Here is an 18,904-nt window from a genome sequence, read left to right on the forward strand (position 1 = left end):
TCACTTTTGATAAAAGTGTCTGCTAAACCAATAAATGTAAATGTAGATAATATAATGAAATGTAAACGTCTCCAACCTTGGCTTGGTAGAATAATAAAAACACAAAATATAGACAAATCATTCTCTTTATAAAGCTGACATCTTAAAAGTGACAACAGAAAAAAATAATTTCTTCACAATGAATTGTGAATTTTTTTTGATCTCGTTCAGTCCTAAACACAAGGCAAAGTCCTGCTTTTCATCCTTTCTGCCTATAAGTCGGCCTTCTTGATATCCCCAGGCAGTACACAACCCTTTTTCCTTGCCCTCTGTTTGCGCTTCTCTATCTTGGCATCCTTGCGTTGCTTAATATTCCTTTTCCGCTTGTCTTGTCTCTTTTGCATCTTCTCCACAACTTGCTGGCTCCTCTTTGCCCACTTCTTTTTCTTCTGAGCTTTCCTCTTCTCCTTCTTCTTTAAAGATGCATGAAGGAGTTCCTCATTGTCTTTGATCTTCATACCTTCAGCTTTGTAGAGAACATTGGTCCACTTCATCTTCTCTTCCTCTCTTTGTGCTTTGCCTTCATCCTTCTCCCTAAGTTGCTCCAGATAATCTTTCCTCGCCTCGATGCGTGTTAAAAGCTGCTTGTAGTTCTTGCCAGTGAGCGGAGTCAGTATTCCTTTAACTTTCCTTTTCTTTTTATTCTGGATCAGCTTGGATCCTTTGTCCACATAGTCTTCTCCGACATCCATCTTGTTGAAGACTATGAAGCTCTGCTCCTTTTTGGCAGGTGTGTTCGATGTAGAGCTGACTTGCAGTTGGGGTTTTGCTGCTTCTTTGTCTTCTTCTCCTGCCTGCAAAGCTGCAGCATCTGCTAACTTTTTCATTCTAAACTCTTTCTTTTTCCTCTTCTGACGCTCCCTTTCTTGTTTTCGTTTTTCTCGTTTCTTCTTTACCTCATCCGAGGAAGAATCTTTAGGAGGGCCCTGAAAGAAAGCACATATAAAGGCTTGGCTTAAAACCTCTTAAATGAGTGATATAATACATTTCTTATTTTCTCCATGTAGTACTCGTTTAATTTAAATGCAAGTAATGTTTATGTTGTTTTTTTGAAGAAAAACATCATAATGTAGCTTTTGTGAGCAATTTATGTCATTTCTCTGACCCCCAAAAAACATACCCTCTTAAGTAAAGAGATTCAGCATATTTATTTACACTTAATAACATTACATTTTCTTCCATTTTTAATCTTTTAGTCCAACTAGAGCATGTACCTGTCCACGAGACTCCTCAATCTTCTGGTGGAGCCTCTGACGAAGAATGTCTACAGCATTAAATTCCTGTGATGTTCCACCTAACAGGGATGAATCAGTTAAAACCCCTTAACATTCAACAATAATAAAGAATTCTGAATGAACTAATATTCTCATTTTTCAAACTGCTTTTTACCCTCAGGCTTCTTTTGTGTCTCTGAAGTCCCATTCTGAACTGGTTTTCTCTGAGCTGGAGGTACTGCAGGCTGAGTGTTCTTTAAAACTGGTTTATTTTTGCTTGCATTCATGTTGTCTCCTTTTGTTGGGTTTTGCTTGTTCTTTTTCTTCTTTGGAGGAGCGCCATCATTAACCCCGCTGCCTCGGAATGGAACTAAAAGGGGGATTAATAAAACTTTATTCATTATAATTATCAATTAACAAAAAGTTAGTTTTCTTCAACTACTGACTTGACATGAAAATACAAACCTTTCATGTATAAATAAATCAACCAACAATTTCTAACAATTTCACCACTGCTGCAGGTGACTATTTAGTATTCACTAATTCATTAATGTGCAATTAACAATGCAGGACATTACCATAGGGTCTTTTCTTTGGCTCCTTTTTCTGAGATACGCATACTTTACGTGTCAACTTCTCCAGATAATCATACTTCGCAGCAAGGCTGGCCATGTTTCCTATTACAAACAAACAAGTAAATGCAGCACATGTAGATAGGTAACATATTAATTACGATTTTAGCAAAGTCAGAGTAATGGGAAACCTATGCAGTATTTTATGACAACAATAACAAAGATGCAAATTAATGGCTGTAATAAACGTATTATTAAGCGTTTGACTTGTACGGAATATTTACCTCGCAATCGAAATTTCACCGAACAACTTCTGTGATGAGGTAACTGTGATTCATCAGCTGGAGAATGAATATAAAGGCATTTTACCTCCCTAGAAATTACAAACTGAATCGGATAAAAGCCTTCAAATGTGGACTGAATACGACAGCCCTAATAACTTCACCAAATATGTATTCAGAAACATGCCCCACGTGTGTATTGTCTTGCGCATGCGCATGATGGTTCAGAATCCCCGGAAATGGTTACATTGAAAGCATTCCCCTGAAAGCACAAGACATGTTATGTAGTCGACCTGACAGTTGATGTTTAGGTTACAGTTTCAGCTAACATGAGCAGTTTCAGATTAATGGTGATGTTCTCTAATAATACATTTAAGATCATTCGAGGAAGTGTAAGTTCATTTTCATTTTTTTCCCGTCTCATAAAGCAGTTTGCAATTTAAATAAAGTTTATTTACTATCAACATGTTTGTAATTCATTCTTGACAGTTCAAGTGTAGTTCATTTGTTCTTTTCTCAGATTCTCATCTCACCCAAGAGGACCCTGTTTGTGACACGACAGGGTTCATTCAGACGTCAGGATGCCCCAGTGGTCCGGTGTAATTATGTTTAGTTTTCTCATTTACTATATTCTTAATTATTGACTAGACTGACTACATTACCGTTCAAAACTTTGTGTTCGGTAAGATTTTAATGTTTTTTTTTTTAAGTCTCTTATGCTCACCAAGGCTGCATTTATTGATTAAAAAAACTGTTATATTATGTAATATCATTACAGTTTAAAATGTTTTCTAATTTAATATATTTTAAAATGTAATTTTGCAAAGCTGAATTTTCAGCATTATTACTCCAGTCTTCAGTGTCACATGATCCTTTAGAAATCATTCTAATATGCTGATTTGGTCCTCAAGAAAAATGTATTATTATTATCAATATTATTTAAATGTTGAAAAGTTGTGCTGCTTGAAATTTTTGTGGGGGAACCACAAAAGAACAACATTTATTTGAAATAGATTTTTTTTTAAACAATGTAAAAGTATACTTTCTGTCACCCCAAACTTTTGAATAGTAATGTAAAATAAAAAAGGTTAACAGTTATAGCAGTCTTTCTTTCAGGCATTATGCACGGACAATTTGCAGAGTCTTATTTGATTTTTAAAGTGTTGTTTTTTCCGTAGGTAACCTAGCCAGGTTCAGTCAGCGATCAAGTTCCACTGTTGCGGGAAGACAGAAAGGAGAAGACTCCTTCCTGAAGTGGCTTCTCTTGTTGATACCTGCCACCACATTTTGTCTTGGAACATGGCAGGTACAGGCATAAGGGAATTATTTATCTGATAAAAATCACAACTAAAACTGCCATTAGTTGTTTGTGAAAAGCCTTCTGTTTTTGTAGTTAAAACGCAGAAAGTGGAAGTTGGAGCTGATCCGTGATCTTCAGAGCCTGACGAATTCAGAGCCTATCCCACTGCCCATAGAGTGAGTCTGTGCCTTTTCCACATCCGTGTACCATACTCTCAAGTGTTATTAAGCTTAGACGTTGTGTTGAACTGGTGATGTAATCTGTGTGTGTCAGTTCTATGGAAATCAAACAGCTGGAGTACAGGCGAGTGAAGGTCCGTGGGCGTTTTGATCACTCAAAAGAACTGTATGTCCTGCCCCGCTCCCCTGTGGACCCTGAGAGAGAGACCCGGGAGGCAGGCAGGATTTCCTCCAGTGCTGAGAGCGGAGCTAATGTTATTACACCATTCTACTGTACTGATCTGGGGTACAAACACAATCAATTTGAATTCCACTTAATTATGTATACTTGCCTGACACTCTAATATGGCCATAAAAAATGTTCTGGATCAATTTTTTAGGATCACTATCTTGGTGAACAGAGGTTATGTACCCAAAGCTAAGATCAAACCAGAAACCAGGATGAAGGGACAGGTAATGTCTACTGAATCAAATCCATGCATAAACATGATCAACTCACTTCAGAGTCTTATTCATTTTTCACTGAGACTTTTAATTTTTCAAATAATGATAATTGTTTTATTACATTATCTTAATCTTTCTAAATGTTAAATCATTTTTGAGGGGTGTTTGTATTTTCTAAAAGGTGACTGAGGATGTGGATCTTGTTGGCGTGGTGCGTTTAACCGAGCAGCGGAAACCGTTTGTCCCTCAAAACAATGTGGAGGCAAACAGGTGGCACTATCGTGATCTGGAGGCCATGGCGAAGGTCACTGGTGCTGAGGAGATCTACATTGATGCTGTGTTTGGTTAGAGCTGCTCTTAATATACTAACTTTTGGTGAATATTTAGTATAAACCCATAAAACATTTTTGTCCAGTGATCACATCAAATGTAATGAATGTGAGTCAGTTAAAATCTTTTTCTATTCTTTGATTCAGACAGCACAATACCTGGTGGGCCAATAGGAGGGCAGACAAGAGTGGCCTTGAGAAATGAACACATGCAATATGTCATCACATGGTTGGTTAAACACAATTACTAATCTATTGTAATGTCTCAAAACATGTCTTACTTGTCTGGATTGCTAAATTCAGTTATTTAGTTCTTTAACAACTTTTTTTTTTTTTTTTTTAGGTATGGACTGTGTGCTGCTACCTCCTACATGTGGTATGCAAAATTCATCAAGCGTATTGCTTTATAAACAATTTCAGCTCTTGTGAAATATGCACTGTCAAATAATAAAGCTCTTTTAATGTTGAACCCAATTCTGTTAGTAAAGATATGGATTTGTTGTCTAAAAATAATAAATTAGTTAAAGAACCCTTTATGCTTTGATACAAAGGTTATAAAGGGTAAATATCCTTTAAAGCAGTGCTTCTCAACCAGGGGCCCTCAGCAAACTTCCATGGAGGGCACAAGATGACAAAATTCTGTAATACTTTATTTTTCCTCTCAATATAATTTTTTGTTTGAAAAACAGATTAAGAAACAACAGAATCTTGAATCTTATAGAATCACAATAATTCTTATCAAAACTAAACTCCTAGTTTCTGTTAATAAAAAGAAAACAAGTAGTGTTGTCAATTATACAGGAATACTGGAGTAATACGGAGCCATCTGTTCTCTAATTACTCTTGCAGTACTTTGATGTCATACACCAATTGAAGTCGAACACACCTATTATCTTAGCTAATACAGGTGCTGGTCATATAATTAGAATATCATCAAAAAGTTCATTTTTTTATTATAAATTATTTTTAAAAATGAAACTTTTATATATTCTAGATTCCCTACATGTAAAGTAAAACATTTCAAAAGTTTTTTTTTAAAATTTTGATGATTAGAGCGTATAGCTCATGAAAGTCCAAAATCCAGTATTTCAAAATATTAGAATATTTCCTAAGATCAATCAAAAAATGGATTTGCAAAACAGAAAAGTTCAAGTATTTCAAAGTATGTTCTTTTGTGCAGTCAATACTTGATCGGCAGGACATATTACAGCAAATGACTTGCTCCTAGCACAAATTACTGCATCAGTGAAGTGTGGCATGGAAGTGATCAGCCTGTGGCACTGCTGAGGCACTATTGAGCCTTCAGATCATCTGTATATTGTTGGATTGACTGTTTCTCATCTTTCTCTTGAAAATATCCCATAGATTCAGGTCAGGCATATTGGCTGGCCAATAAAGCACAGTAATATCATGGTCAGCAAACCACTTGGAAGTGGTTTTTGCACTGTGGGCAGGTGCTAAAGTCCTGCTGGAAAAGGAAATCAGCATCTCCATAAAGCTTGTCAGCAGATGGAAGCATAAAGTGCTCCAAAATCTCCTGGAAGATGGCTGCATTGACTTTGCACTTGATAAAACACAATGGACCAACACCAGCAGACGTCACGGCCCCCCAAATCATTATTGACTTCAGAAACTTCACACTAGACTTCAAGCAGCTTGGATTCTGTGCCTCTCCAGTCTTCCTTCAGACTCTGGGACCATGATTTCAACATGAAATGCAAAATTTACTTTTATCTGAAAAGAGGACTTTCGACCACTGTTCACTGTCCAGTTCTTTTTCTCCTTAGCCCAGGTAAGATGCTTCTGACGTTGTCTCTGGTTCAGAAGTGGCTTGGTAGTCCTTTTCCTGAAGATGTCTGAGTGTGGTGACTCTTGATGCGCTGACTCCGGCTTCATTCTACTCATTGTGAAGCTCTCCCAAGTGTTTGAATCGGCTTTACTTGACAGTATTCTCAAGCTTGCAGTCATCCCTGTTGCTTGTGCACCTTTGCCTACCCAATTTCTTCCTTCCAGTCAACTTTGCATTTAATATGCTTTGATACATCACTCTGTAAACAGCCACCCCATTCAGTAATGACCTTCTGTGACTTACTCTCTTTGTGGAGGGTGTCAATGATTGTCTCCTGGACCATTGCCAAGTCAGCAGTCTTCCCCATTAGTGTGGTTTCAAAGAACAAAAGATACCCGGAATTTATACTGTAGGGATGGTCATTTAATGAAACTCAAATGTAAATATTCTAATATTTTGAGATACTGGATTTTGGACTTTCATTAGCTGTACGCTCTAATCAACAAATTTTTTAAAAAAACCTTTTGAAATGTTTTACTTTACATGTAGGGAATCTAGAATATATGAAAGTTTCATTTTTTTAAATAATTTACAATAAAAAAATGAACTTTTTTACGATATTCTAATTATATGACCAGCACCTGTATATAAGGGACATTTAACCCTCTGGTGCTCTTCACATGGCAGTCAAAAAAGAGATTTTATTTGGAAATTTTTTTTATATATAATGTATTTTTAGGGGATTTGATGATACTAAATTGTATTAACACAATAGTTATCCATTTATTCACTTTTTGAGCATAGACCTCAAAATTAAATTTCCAATTTGAACTGTCTTAAATCTTGAAACTTAAGTTTGGTCTCTTTTTAATCTTGGCAGATTACTGCTTTAGTGAAAGTATTAAAAGTTAACTAAAAAAAAAAAAAAAAAAAAAAGTTTTAATTTTACTCATGAAAAATGCTCAAAAATACTATTTTAAATTATGACATTTTCCAAAACAAATTTTACTCTAAAGCTCCTAGAAAATCAAAGCCATACATCTAAACGGTGTTCCAAATTTGAGGTTGACACTTTCAGTAAGGTACTTACTAGATAAAATTAATTTCCTATTCAATTCCAATGCAGTAATTTTTGACCATAAAGACAACAAGTGTGACGTTTTCAGGACCATTTAACCTTTTGTAATCATGTCTATGAGTTCACATAGCAATTGTGTTCACTTTACCAAGTTTTGCACCATTCCAATGAGGGAAAAAAAAAGAAAAAAAAAAAGAAAAAAAAAAGCACACTATAAAATTTCTCTATCAAAATTGCAAAGAACACCAGATGGTTATATATGGACAATGGGGGTCCTTTGAGTGAGTGAGTGAGTGTGTAATATATATATATATATAAAAAAAAAAAAAAAAACAGCTCCAGAGGGTGGTTTATTGTAAATTTCAGTAACTTTATACAAACCTATGAATTTATATAATCTTTATACAAATCTCAAAATGTTTTAGTTGAATGTATTGACTAAGATGTAAAAAAAAAAAAAAAAAAATTTTTTTTTTTTTTTAAAAAAAACCAGTCAAACTCCAGATACTTTTGTGTGAACATTTTTATTTATTAAACAATACAGGAACTTAACCCAGTTTAGTAGCCAGCTCCTTGGCCTTTGCCTTCTCGATTTTAGCAATGCGAGCAGTTGACTTGGGACCCAGGACATTGCCTCCCCAGTGACGACGGATCTGAAGAGACAATTGAAACGGAAGAAAAAAAAAAAAAAAAAAAAAAAAAAAAAAGATTTAGAATTAGCAGAAATAAACGGTTATACAATGTTAAATCAACTTATTGTATTAGTATTAATTTCAGCAATTGTAACCACTGCAGACAACAAACTGACCTCCTCGTATCTGTCATTGTAGTTGGTCTTGATGGCCTCCACCAGTTTAGCAAGAGCTGCTTTGTCTTCGCTAAAGAGAGAGAGGGAAGGACAAAAACAAAATGTTAACCACAAAGTTCTTATTTCCATGATGCCCAAATCAGTGTGTAACTGCAAATCATTTTGCTCAGGGTTAAAAAGCTCATTTGAAACCACACGGTTGTTCAGTTGAAGAAATTCATACATCATAGCCATACGATGTGCAGCACAGTAAAGTGACACATGAATGTGTTTGTTACTTACGGGTTGGTCTGTGTGAAGGCAACAGAAGTGCAGGTCTTTCTGTGCACAAGTCTGCCCAGCCTGGCCTTGCCCTTGACAATGCAGTATGGGACACCCATCTTACGGCACAGAGCAGGCAAGAACACCACCAGCTACAAATGACAAATTAAATCAATTAAGAATCGACAACAAACCCCACATACACAAATCAAACCAGAAGCCAAAACAATTCTGAAAAGAATAGTTACAGAAATGCATCTGAGAGACATTGAGAGGTTGCTGCTCAGGGTTAAAAAGCTCGTATTTTTAATCTTCATTTTGAATTCAGGTGAAGAAATTCAAGACATCATTGCAGACAACCACAACAATTTATGACAAGTTGGCTATTATGTAGAAAAAGAACAGCTGAGAGAAACGCACCTCAATGGGATCCACATCGTGAGCAATAACGACCAGCTGTGCCTTCTTGCTCTCCACTAGTGTGGTCACTGTGTTGACACCTGAGAAATAACAAGAGTGTCAATTAAAAATAAAATAAAAACAGCACTGGTTCTCAACTAGGGGGCCCAAGATTCTAGAAGGCCTCAATGACTTCAATATTGTTCATTAAAATGCAAAACACCACACTAAAAATAAAGATGACCAAAGGTACACGTTAGCTTAGGAGGGCCTTTGAATAATGTCTTGGACAAGGAGACCTTGGAGTCAAAAAGGTTGAGAACAACTGATTGAGATAAATGCCATGTACAAATGAGTGTAACTCATAACTTAGGAAAGGACTGTACCTTTCAATGTCTTCAAGGAAAAAACACTTTAAAAAGGCCCACCTGCACGGAGGACTGGTGGCCTCTTAGTGGGCACGTCTCCCTTTCCAGCAGCCTTCTGTTCAGCACGAGCCAGCAGTCTCCGTTTCTTCTCCTGCTTGGTCTCAGGCCTGTATTTGTGGGCCAGCTTGAACAGCTGGGTAGCTACAGAAAGAATTTAAAGTGTAAATGTAAAAGCCATTTTACCTTTTCAGCAATCATAATTCTAGCAACGCTAGAAGGACCTTCAAAGTCATAAATTTAGGACAAACTTAAGCCAAATTTTACATTACAATTGCTAAGCAGCAATAATATACAACAGTGCATCAGTGATCTTGGTGGAAACTGTCCACATCAACTATTCAGATAGCAAATATTATTCACATCATCTGCACATCCACAAGTCTAAAATGCCACAGAAGTCTAAACATTTAGAGGCCGATATGTTGTTTTTACCGATTAACTGGTGGAACTATTGGTTATCTGTAAAAATATTGCAATAATATATTCATTTCCTTTGTGAGATATATAATGTCACTTGAAAATTACACTTAATTATATTGTAAATTCTCAGGGTCAAGTCATTGTTAATTTTCTAATAAAGTACAGCACTTTTACATTAGGCAGAAAGTTTTCGTTCACTTTACTGATTTTAAACTATCTGCGATCAGTTATAAGCACATTTTACATTTTTTGTTATTGAATTGGAAAAATCCACTATTTGCAACCTCTAAAAGCATTGTTGTACAGACAGCAACAAAGTCAAGAGAGGCGCCAGTCAAACGAATGTCTCACCAGTCTGGCGGTCCAGAGCCTGGGTGAACTGGTTGATCGCAGGGGGAACCTTCAGACGCTTGTAGAGAATGGCCCGCTGCCGCTGCAGACGGACATAACGTGGCCATTTCACAAATCGGGTCAGATCCCGCTTCGGCTGGATGTCCTGACCTGAAGGTTAAAGTGCATGACTTTCATTAGCAATAAATTACATTAGGGTAAAAACTGTTAATTGATTTCCAGATATTTGTGCATCAGCGATCTTGGTGGAAAATTGTCTGCATCGTGGTTAAGATAGCAAATATTCATTACATCATCTGCACTTATTTACACACTTCAAGAGACTGTGTGGACCCAAATCTCATCAACAGTCCAGTTGTTACTCACCAATGCCAAAGTTCTTAGGCCTCTTCTCAAACAGGGGGTTCACAACTTTCTTGGCCTCATGCTTCTTGGCCACTGAAGGGGCTGGTGCCACCTTCTTCCCCTTAGCCTTTTTTCCTTTAGGCTATGGAGAGATGCACAACATTGTAAGTTCATTATCCACATTGAGCAGAAAATTTCAACAAAAATAGCATTTTACAGCTCTTGCTCAGTTTAAAAAAAAGATGACTTCTACACAAAAGTTCAGGTGAAGAAATTCAAGACATCACTGCAAAAGCCAATAAACAAAAGCCTAACTTATGTTGTGACATGTGTTGTAGCAACTTGTACCAATTTAGCAGTGTAGGTAAACGCTTACCTAACACTACTGCATTTTCATTAATCATAATTGGCAAATTATTAATTGACAAACGTTCGTGTAATAGTGTAGAATACAGCAACGCTCGTGTTTAAGATGCACCAGAGGGCCGATCTGATTCAATTCTGGCCTACAATCCAACCTGCTAACATGTTAGCATTCGAGTTAGTGTCCATTGTTGAGTTACTAGGAATAATAAACATGTTATTTAAAAAAAAAAAAATTAACAATGAGCCCGTTTTAAAACTACGGATAAGAAACTAAAGGCTTACGGTCTAAAGGCGCCACATATCGAGGCGTCACTACTGACAGTAAACGGACATTACAGCTTACAGAAGTTCTCATAATTCTTCATCTACATACTTAAAATGATCACAATTCTCGTCCAAGCAGCAAGCGCTGGTGCTTTATTTTCCATAACTGATCTATTATAAGCCCTAGAACACTCTAGAAAACAGGATGCTTAAGGATTTTTATAAAGTGAAGGCTCCCCAGTCAAAACCATCGAACACTCACCATGTTGGTTCAGACGGAAAGGAGGAAGAAGAGGATTGTGGGAAATTTAACTACCGCGACATTTGGTAATGACATCATCTGTACGCGACAGAACAAAAGCGGGAGGTTCATGTTTATTTGAAGAGATATTAGAAGAATGCTTGCAGTTGTAAGTAGCGATTTTATATATTTAAGTTATAGTACATACACTCTTCTTAAATCATTAATTATTCATGTGTGATGTACAGTCGCAGAAATCTTCACGCGCTGTTTATTTTTAGCGTCTGAGAGAAACAAAATAAATCTCGAATGGTGACATTCGCAAATGCTTCAACACATAACTGTGTTGAAGAATAGACCGTACTCTTTTATGTTTCTGAAAATAGCCAGAATTGACTTTTTCACAGATGGAAGAGCGGTTGTTTAATCAAGTCGCGTTGCCTTCACGAGCCGTCCAATTGATCTCTTAAATATGCAAATAAGAACGTTAACCCAGGATTTACAAATGTACAGTATGTGTAAATGTACAAAAACGGACTACCTAGTGTTAATTAATTAACTACTAAGCTATAAAGTATAAACAGTATTAAGTATACAATAATTATGGGTTAAAAATTTGTACACAACTTCATAATTTTTGATAACATAAAAAAATTGTGGAACTGCAACAATGCTTGTTATATGTGTTTAGTTGCGGTTTGTGTGATAATTAATTGTATTTCTAATAAAGTTTTGTTTCAGACCCTTTAGCACTAAGTAGAGTGTGACTGAAGGGCGCTGAGATGACCACACAGAGAGTCCTCCCGCAAAGCAAAGAGACTCTCCTGCAGAACTACAACAAAAGACTTAAAGATGACATCAGGTCAATTCTAGACAATTTTACGGAAATAATCAAAACTGCTAAGGTATGTTGGCATGCATTGTGCTGTGTGATGTTCATATTTATATGATTTTAACTACGAGACAATCATTTTTATTGCTTTGATCAGGTGGAAGATGAAACTCAGGTTTCCAGGGCGACACAAGCTGAGCAGGACCACTATGAGATGCATGTGCGAGCCGCCAACATTGTAAGGATAATAGACACCTCAGATTTGGGTGATGTTAACAGTTAACACATTTAAAGGGATAGTACACCCAAAAATGAAAATTATGTCACTCACGCTCACGTCATTCCAAATTCATAAGATTTTAGTTCATTTTTAAACACAGATGAAGATATTTTTAATGAAATCTGAGAGATTTCTGCCCCCCATTGAAAGTCTGTTCACCCAAAACTTTGACTTTTCAAAACATTTATAAAGAGATTGTAAAACATTGATCAGCGGATATTTACATAGAGCACTCAAATATGGTCAACGGAACCTCAACCGTACTTGCGTTACACGTGAGAACAAACCTCACTGATTCTTGCTGAAGCTGAAACGTGCTGCCGTGACATGTGAGAATGAACCTTATTGGTTGTTACGTGTCAAGCAAGCATGTTTGAGCTTCCGTTTACCGTGTTTGATGTGCTCTATGTGCACTAATCAATGTTTATATGTGAATAGTAAAGTGACCATGTTTCTTCAGAAGACTCATTAAACCGCTCAATTTATATGGATTATTTCACAATCTCTTTACAGTTTGAAGCGAATACACTTTAAATGCAGGGACAGAAATCTCTCAGAATTTCATTAAAAATATCTTCATTTGTGTTCTGAAGATGAATGTAAGTTTTATGGGTTTGTAACGACATGAGGGTGAATAATTTTTATTTTTTTGGTGAACTAACCCTTTCAATGTGTTTGTGTTTTAGGTACGTGCAGGAGAGTCTCTCATGAAGCTTGTCTCAGACCTGAAGCAGTTCCTCATCTTGAATGACTTCCCCTCTGTCAATGAGGCCATCAGTCTCCGCAACCAGCAGCTGCGCACTCTGCAGGAAGAGTGCGACAAGAAGCTCATCTCCCTGCGTGATGAGATTGCCATCGACCTATATGAGCTCGAGGAAGAGTATTACTCCTCCAGGTACAAATAGACCAGTGATCCCAAACGTGTGCAGTCACCTCTGCCTTCCCTTGCTTACCAACGCCATAAACGTGATGCATATGTACATCATAAGAACATAACACATGGTGATTTATGGAGCCATTATTATGTCTATAAAGATATTTTTAACTTGCACAACCAATTATTGGCTCCAACCGTTGATCATTTTACTAAAATATGCGCTAACCTTGTTGGTTTGCCCTATTTGTTTTATTACACCTTGTTAGATTGGTCCTCCGTAAACATACACACACATTCATATACCATTGTGCCTTAATAAGAGTGTTTATTCTTGCAAGTAAGCCTATAGCTAATGAAAGTGTGCATTTTTCCTCTCACACAGCTGTCATGTAGTAAGACTCCCTTACAATTTAGATACTGTAGACCCTTAGGTTTTATTCCATTCCTCATGTTTATAACAAGACAGACATCATCATATCTGTTTCTGCTATAGCAAAATCCATATATCCATATTGTCATATCCATCCATATTGCAGTCACACCAAAGAAATTTTAAAGCACTTTCCATATAAAAAGTTTTGTACAAGAAAACTTCTGTTATACATATATAAGTGCATGTAAATATTTCCCCTCCAGGTGCCTTAATCGATTGTTTTTGAGAAGATTTACTTTATTTTGCAATCAGGAATCAGGATGTGTATTTACTTTTATTAGTGGTGCTGGTCAGATCTTTTTTTTAAATTTTTTTTTATAGAGATTAGTATAGGATAAATCTGGATCTTTATTGTTATTTAATCATTTTAGATAAATTTAAGCTGTCTTTGAAGCACACCATTGTAACCAGTAATAGTTATATGTGAAGAGAAATTTCCACTGGGTTTTTATGGAAACAATTTCATAATTGATTTTTTTTTTTTTTTTTTTTTTGTGGAAAATTTTTAATTTTAATGTCATTTGATATTTTGATATATCAAATATCAAATGACATATAGGGTGCTGTAAGAACTGTATAGATTACTTTTAAGAATCACATTAATTTGCTTACTCAAAAAAAGTTAAGATCAAGAAGCAGTTTTTTTTTTTTTTTTTTCTTTTTTTTTTTTGAGAATTCAAAAACGCCATGATTTTTTTTATTTCTCTGTTAAAGTAATTGAAGATTGTGTAACTGGCAAAATATTTTAGCTTTCAGTGGCATATGGGTAAAGTTAAAAATGTAAAATTTATCATTTATAAAGCATTTGTTTTCGTCAGTGGTTTAAAATTGCACTACACTATGTTTCTTTGTGGTGCCGTATTTAGTAGAAACAGGGTTGGTCACATTAATACCTGTTTAAAATGTATCAGATTATTTGTCAGGTTTTCCACAAACCAACTGGTCATTTCAAATTTCATAAATAAACCAGATAGAAACGAGAGCACATTTAGTGTCCGATCTATTATTTTCTCGCCTCCGATTTGGAATTTATGTTCTGCCTCTGTCTGTTGAGTTCATAGTCTAAATTCTCTGCAGCTTACAGCCTTTCGCTTTTCATCTATTGAGCAATTCTATTATTAAACTCTACACACATCTGTTCAATGCACAGAAAGACAGCAAACAGAAGAGCAATGTAATCTGACAGACCATCATGTGACCACACGTTTCCAAAAAATATGTTAGTAGCAATCCTGAATAATGCTTTTCACAACTTCCTTTCTCTGCTTGGGCTTCCTTTCCCAGTTCTTTCATATGTTATGTGAGTTTGTTTGTGTATGTGTCCCTTACGAATGTTCATTATTCTCATATACTCCTAATTGTTTACCAAGTGTGTTTTTAGGCAGAAGTGGAGAGTGGAAATGTTAGTTTATGTGCTTGTGTGTAACGTGTGTGTATAACGTTTCTAGCTGTGGACAGTGGGATGGTGTTGAGTTGCCACTTTGTGAGGCCTTTCATCGGCGGGACAGTTGGGGGTCCCCCGAGATGACCTCTGACCCTTCACATGCCAACCCAGAGGATTCAGACCACTTGGGGACCCAGGAGTCCATGCATGGCAGCAGCACTAGTGAGCAGTCGTGAAACACTGGCAGCTTCCTTCATGGACCAGTTAGATTACACAGCCAAGCAACTTGCCATCTTAATAAGCCCCGTCGTAAACCTCCAGCTGTAGACTGCAAATCTAGAGTACTTGAATTGATGTGATTTATTTTTTTTTTTCCTGCAAAAATGACACTGAATTAATACTGAGATAATTTCTTATGTGTAATATTTCAGTATTGTAGCTGGGTAACTTAGTTCTGGGTAACAGTGGTATAATAAAATGTTTTCTTTGCTGTCTATTGGCTACGTTTGATGCCTCTGGTTTGAATAATATTACAACCATGCTATACTTTATTCATCATTGTTCTGCAAAAAAAGTATAGATTAAGATAAATTCTGTAATTAAACTTGTTTTAGGAAGTGTTTTGTATGCTAATAGATTGCATACATTTCAGAGTAAATCTTGCTCCTCTATTTAAGTAACAAAATACACTGTTAAATTTCACTGTTACATGTGCATTGTAATGCTCTTCATTTTTTTTTTTTTCAAAATGTGACTGCCAAGGAAGTGTTCTCTTTTTAATTTTTTTTATTTTATTCATTTCTATATATTTTTATTGCTGTGCTACCCTAGGATGACCTTTCCATTTCAGGTTGTTACAAGACATCTTAGCTAAAACTCTAATAGAGGTTAAAAACTTTTATTTCATCAGGAAATTCTGTAGAATAAAAATAACCTTTGATAATAAAAAAAATGAGGTTTCATTAATATGTAGTGATCCAGGCAATTTTGTTGAATTGTTCCACATCAGACAGAAACATATAACAAACGTTGCACAGTACGTAATAATTAAACCAAAATGTTGTCCTACTTTAAAAAGCTTTCAAAAATGACCAATGTTTTGGGGGAAGTTTTATTGTAAAATGTTTATGATTGTAAGCTATGGAGACATTCTTTAAATACAGTAAAAATATTTACATCATTCAGTTTACAGAAAGAAAAAACTGGCCGTCTAGTTGACTATAAAAAATGTGGAGGATTAGTATCGTCGGTTCATCTTCTTGAATTTCTCATAGTGGTAGTCATCTGTGGCCTTCTCGTTATTCGGTCTCTTGCGGAAATTGGGTGGTGTGGCTGGAGAGCAAAAAAAAAAAAAAAAAAAAACATAAATCACATGAACAAATTCATTAAATGCAATTCACTCTGTAAATTAAGCAAAATAGTTTTTTTTGAGCTTACACTCAGGTGCTGGATTCTCAGTGTCTCCTACTCGTAGCGGCCTGGCTTTGGGCTCTTCTCTGTGGCGTCTCTGGGGAGCGTTTACATCCTCATGATAGACTTGAGGGAAGAACAGAAAATGAGTTAACCATTGTTGGGGAATGTTTGAAATATTTCTAGTTAGTAATCTACATTTTTAAACTTTAGACTTAGATAAAGCTGTTAACTAAATCTAGATGTGATGGATAATCTTGATTAAAAAAAACAATACTTCTGAATATAAAATACACATAGGTTTAAATGATAAATTACATTGGTTTAAGTAAAGAAATAATTGTATAAAGGACAAATACATTAACCTTACAAAAAAAACTATTTAATATGAAATGAATCCTGAAAAAAAATATGAAAAACAAAAGGCACCACAACTGTTGTCAACATTGATAATAAGATAAGTTTCTTGAGCAGCAAATCAACATATTAGAATGATTTCTGAAGAATCATGTGACTGAAGACTGGAGTAATGGCTGCTGAAAATCACAGACATAAATTACACTTTAAATTATTAAAATAAGTTACTTTAAATTGTAAAAATATTTCACAATAATACTGTTTTACAGTATTTGGTGAACATAAGAGACTTCAAAAACATTAAAATCTTACTGAGCCCAAACTTTCAAAGGAATGGTAGTGTATGTGTACACTTACAGCGATTATGCTGGACGTAATTCACAGCAATGTTAGTGGGAACGAAGGAGGTTCCGTTGTCTTTCTTTTTATTCCTCTGCTCAGCCAGCAGCTTTGCTTTGGCATCTTCTGTGCTGATGATGTTCTTTATCTTTGCACTTGTAAGAATGGGAAAAAGAGGGTTTTGAAGCTGGCATCCAAATGTAGGTGGGTCTAATTAGCCAGACTACAAAGAAAAGTATATGATGCGATCAATGGAAAATGTCTGAATTATTTTTGGTCTTCACTTACTCAATCCCCAGATCCACCTCTGGAATTCCACTCAACATCTGATTGGACAACATCTCTTCTGTCTTTTTGGCAGAACTGACACGGATGCTCTCTGGAAGCTCATACAGGAGGTCCTCTGGATTCTTCACCTTCACCTTCTGCTCCTCTGCCTCCACCATGCCTTTCTTTTTCTTTAACTCAGTCTCAATGTACTTCATCCTAAATTAAATCACATATAAGGAGAGAGAAGATAAAACCATATAAACGGGCAAAATCACCAATGAAGAAAGACCATCATGCAGAAACTCGAAGAATGCAGATGGCTTGCGTGCACACATAGCAACTTACATGTCTGCATCTTCATCTCGTCTGTTAGTCTCGGCAGAAAACGAGGTACCAAGATTCAGGTCATTTTCATCGACTGTCCTATAGTGGAGAGGAAAAGTTAAATATTTAACTTGTAAAATACAAAAAACATCAACTTTAAATAAAAAGCAAACATGATAACATAACACTTACAAGTTTTGGTTTCTGTCTTTCACTTTCTTCATGTCAACAACACCTCCAGACTTCAGTTTAAATGGGTCATCCTAATACACAAAAAGGGAGTGACAATATTTTACCCCTTTATTAGTTCATAGGATACATTTACTGTAACACTGCAAGTACAACATTGTGCTACAAAATGTAGTTCGATTTAAAAAAAATACCTCAAGCTCAGCCTCCAAAGGAAGCTTCTCTCCCACAAGTAACGTTGCAATGCTGGAATAGAATGGAAAAGCAGCATGTAATATTCCGAATTAAATTAAGCATAATGGAAAATTATTTTATATACAAAAATTAGAAATGAAAAATGAAACATTGTACAAAAAATAAAATTTGTGCAAAAGCCCAACTAGATATCTGACCAACCTCACTCCATGCTGCCTTTTTCGTAGACTTTGAAGCTCCTTGGCTTCATCCAGTTTGGACCTTGGAAAAAAATTTAAATGTAACAAATTTAAAAATATTTTCATATATAAAAAATGGCATCTGCATGTTGCCTCTGAATGAATCTGACACGTGTATAAATGCTTTTCTGTAGTTCGGTTAATCTATTATGGCTAAATGTACTGAATTTGGCCTGAACGTGATAAACATATCTACCTGACCACGGCTTTTGTCTCATCGTCTTCCTCGTCGGATGAGTCCTCTTTCTTTCTCCTAAAATTCTTACCCGGTGGCATGATTTCAAATAACTTTTTAAATCGATATATTTAATGTTTATTTTCACAGGCCTGTACGCAGCGTCGACGGTCTGTGTTTAACGACGGACCTATCTCTCCACATTTCCGGAACCTTCCGCTGACATCACAATTACTGTATTAACAGCTGATCTAAGATCAGCTCGTCTGTTTTCCAAATAACCGTTTAACGGAGTAAAGAGACTATAGGGGATGAAGAGACTGGTTCAAGATCAGTTACTTCTATGAATATAAAAAACCCAAAAACGAAGTAGAAATAATAACAAAAACAATTAAAAGCATTAACAGCCCAAACAAGTAATATGTACATTTTAATAGTGTAAGTAAATAAAAAATAGTTTTTGATCAGATGAAAGAGCTGAAAGCGTTCATT

At 35.8% G+C, this 18,904-nt stretch overlaps 5 protein-coding genes and 5 non-coding genes across 12 annotated transcripts; 2 read left to right on the forward strand and 8 right to left on the reverse strand.

Moving 5' to 3' along the window:
• Positions 1–109: 109 nt before the first annotated feature.
• surf6 (surfeit 6) lies at positions 110–2,343 on the reverse strand. Its single transcript, XM_051894319.1, has 5 exons — positions 2,110–2,343; positions 1,832–1,930; positions 1,429–1,623; positions 1,254–1,333; positions 110–965 (listed from the first exon to the last, which is right to left on the reverse strand). The coding sequence occupies exons 2-5, from the start codon at positions 1,923–1,925 to the stop codon at positions 252–254; spliced, it is 1,083 nt and encodes a 360-aa protein (XP_051750279.1). The 5' UTR covers positions 1,926–1,930; positions 2,110–2,343; the 3' UTR covers positions 110–251.
• On the forward strand, positions 2,330–4,832 carry LOC127512940 (surfeit locus protein 1). Its single transcript, XM_051894321.1, has 9 exons — positions 2,330–2,498; positions 2,627–2,705; positions 3,285–3,412; positions 3,500–3,582; positions 3,680–3,871; positions 3,966–4,038; positions 4,211–4,373; positions 4,506–4,587; positions 4,702–4,832. The coding sequence occupies exons 1-9, from the start codon at positions 2,436–2,438 to the stop codon at positions 4,766–4,768; spliced, it is 930 nt and encodes a 309-aa protein (XP_051750281.1). The 5' UTR covers positions 2,330–2,435; the 3' UTR covers positions 4,769–4,832.
• A 2,880-nt stretch (positions 4,833–7,712) lies between these two features.
• Positions 7,713–11,170, reverse strand: rpl7a (ribosomal protein L7a). The gene is made up of 8 exons (XM_051895253.1): positions 11,130–11,170; positions 10,259–10,379; positions 9,893–10,042; positions 9,122–9,262; positions 8,715–8,794; positions 8,316–8,446; positions 8,034–8,103; positions 7,713–7,878 (listed from the first exon to the last, which is right to left on the reverse strand). The coding sequence occupies exons 1-8, from the start codon at positions 11,130–11,132 to the stop codon at positions 7,774–7,776; spliced, it is 801 nt and encodes a 266-aa protein (XP_051751213.1). The 5' UTR covers positions 11,133–11,170; the 3' UTR covers positions 7,713–7,773.
• Positions 8,195–8,266, reverse strand: LOC127513726 (small nucleolar RNA SNORD36). The gene has a single exon (XR_007930480.1). It is a non-coding gene; the product is annotated as a small nucleolar RNA SNORD36 (small nucleolar RNA).
• LOC127513724 (small nucleolar RNA SNORD36) lies at positions 8,573–8,649 on the reverse strand. The gene has a single exon (XR_007930479.1). It is a non-coding gene; the product is annotated as a small nucleolar RNA SNORD36 (small nucleolar RNA).
• Positions 9,420–9,491, reverse strand: LOC127513729 (small nucleolar RNA SNORD24). The gene has a single exon (XR_007930483.1). It is a non-coding gene; the product is annotated as a small nucleolar RNA SNORD24 (small nucleolar RNA).
• Positions 10,122–10,193, reverse strand: LOC127513728 (small nucleolar RNA SNORD24). The gene has a single exon (XR_007930482.1). It is a non-coding gene; the product is annotated as a small nucleolar RNA SNORD24 (small nucleolar RNA).
• Positions 10,459–10,529, reverse strand: LOC127513727 (small nucleolar RNA SNORD36). Its single transcript, XR_007930481.1, has one exon. It is a non-coding gene; the product is annotated as a small nucleolar RNA SNORD36 (small nucleolar RNA).
• On the forward strand, positions 11,144–15,408 carry med22 (mediator complex subunit 22). 3 transcript variants are annotated; one of them, XM_051895255.1, is made up of 5 exons: positions 11,144–11,277; positions 11,839–12,013; positions 12,098–12,178; positions 12,907–13,115; positions 14,979–15,408. In XM_051895255.1, exons 2-5 carry the CDS (start codon positions 11,891–11,893, stop codon positions 15,148–15,150), a joined length of 585 nt encoding a protein of 194 aa, XP_051751215.1. In that variant the 5' UTR covers positions 11,144–11,277; positions 11,839–11,890; the 3' UTR covers positions 15,151–15,408. The 3 variants fall into 3 exon arrangements, with proteins under 3 accessions (XP_051751215.1, XP_051751217.1, XP_051751216.1); XM_051895256.1 differs by having other exon boundaries at positions 11,147–11,277; positions 11,850–12,013; XM_051895257.1 differs by lacking the exon at positions 14,979–15,408 and having other exon boundaries at positions 12,907–14,512.
• A 603-nt stretch (positions 15,409–16,011) lies between these two features.
• On the reverse strand, positions 16,012–18,660 carry c5h9orf78 (chromosome 5 C9orf78 homolog). The gene is made up of 9 exons (XM_051895252.1): positions 18,434–18,660; positions 18,200–18,259; positions 17,998–18,049; positions 17,807–17,877; positions 17,636–17,713; positions 17,309–17,506; positions 17,039–17,175; positions 16,352–16,450; positions 16,012–16,246 (listed from the first exon to the last, which is right to left on the reverse strand). The coding sequence occupies exons 1-9, from the start codon at positions 18,511–18,513 to the stop codon at positions 16,152–16,154; spliced, it is 870 nt and encodes a 289-aa protein (XP_051751212.1). The 5' UTR covers positions 18,514–18,660; the 3' UTR covers positions 16,012–16,151.
• Positions 18,661–18,904: the final 244 nt, after the last annotated feature.

The sequence above is a fragment of the Ctenopharyngodon idella genome, chromosome 5, assembly GCF_019924925.1.
Source record: "Ctenopharyngodon idella isolate HZGC_01 chromosome 5, HZGC01, whole genome shotgun sequence".
Taxonomy (NCBI): domain Eukaryota; kingdom Metazoa; phylum Chordata; class Actinopteri; order Cypriniformes; family Xenocyprididae; genus Ctenopharyngodon; species Ctenopharyngodon idella.

Bases quoted from the DNA above. Each gene is read 5' to 3' on its own strand.
- surf6 (XM_051894319.1), bottom strand. From the start codon at position 1,925: ATGGCCAGCCTTGCTGCGAAGTATGATTATCTGGAGAAGTTGACACGT. The intron at 1,624-1,831 runs GTAATGTCCTGC...TCCCCCTTTTAG, and splicing joins GCCAAAGAAAAGACCCTATG to TTCCATTCCGAGGCAGCGGG. The intron at 1,334-1,428 runs GTAAAAAGCAGT...CATCCCTGTTAG, and splicing joins GACACAAAAGAAGCCTGAGG to GTGGAACATCACAGGAATTT.
- LOC127512940 (XM_051894321.1), top strand. From the start codon at position 2,436: ATGAGCAGTTTCAGATTAATGGTGATGTTCTCTAATAATACATTTAAG. The intron at 2,706-3,284 runs GTAATTATGTTT...TTTTTTCCGTAG, and splicing joins GGATGCCCCAGTGGTCCGGT to GTAACCTAGCCAGGTTCAGT. The intron at 4,039-4,210 runs GTAATGTCTACT...ATTTTCTAAAAG, and splicing joins AAACCAGGATGAAGGGACAG to GTGACTGAGGATGTGGATCT.
- rpl7a (XM_051895253.1), bottom strand. The intron at 9,263-9,892 runs GTGAGACATTCG...TTCTTTCTGTAG, and splicing joins GGCTCTGGACCGCCAGACTG to CTACCCAGCTGTTCAAGCTG. The intron at 7,879-8,033 runs GTCAGTTTGTTG...TTGTCTCTTCAG, and splicing joins ACAATGACAGATACGAGGAG to ATCCGTCGTCACTGGGGAGG.
- med22 (XM_051895255.1), top strand. From the start codon at position 11,891: ATGACCACACAGAGAGTCCTCCCGCAAAGCAAAGAGACTCTCCTGCAG. The intron at 12,179-12,906 runs GTAAGGATAATA...TTTGTGTTTTAG, and splicing joins ATGTGCGAGCCGCCAACATT to GTACGTGCAGGAGAGTCTCT. The intron at 13,116-14,978 runs GTACAAATAGAC...TAACGTTTCTAG, and splicing joins GAAGAGTATTACTCCTCCAG to CTGTGGACAGTGGGATGGTG.
- c5h9orf78 (XM_051895252.1), bottom strand. From the start codon at position 18,513: ATGCCACCGGGTAAGAATTTTAGGAGAAAGAAAGAGGACTCATCCGAC. The intron at 18,260-18,433 runs GTAGATATGTTT...TTTTTTTCCAAG, and splicing joins GAGACAAAAGCCGTGGTCAG to GTCCAAACTGGATGAAGCCA. The intron at 17,878-17,997 runs GTATTTTTTTTA...TTTGTGTATTAG, and splicing joins CTTTGGAGGCTGAGCTTGAG to GATGACCCATTTAAACTGAA.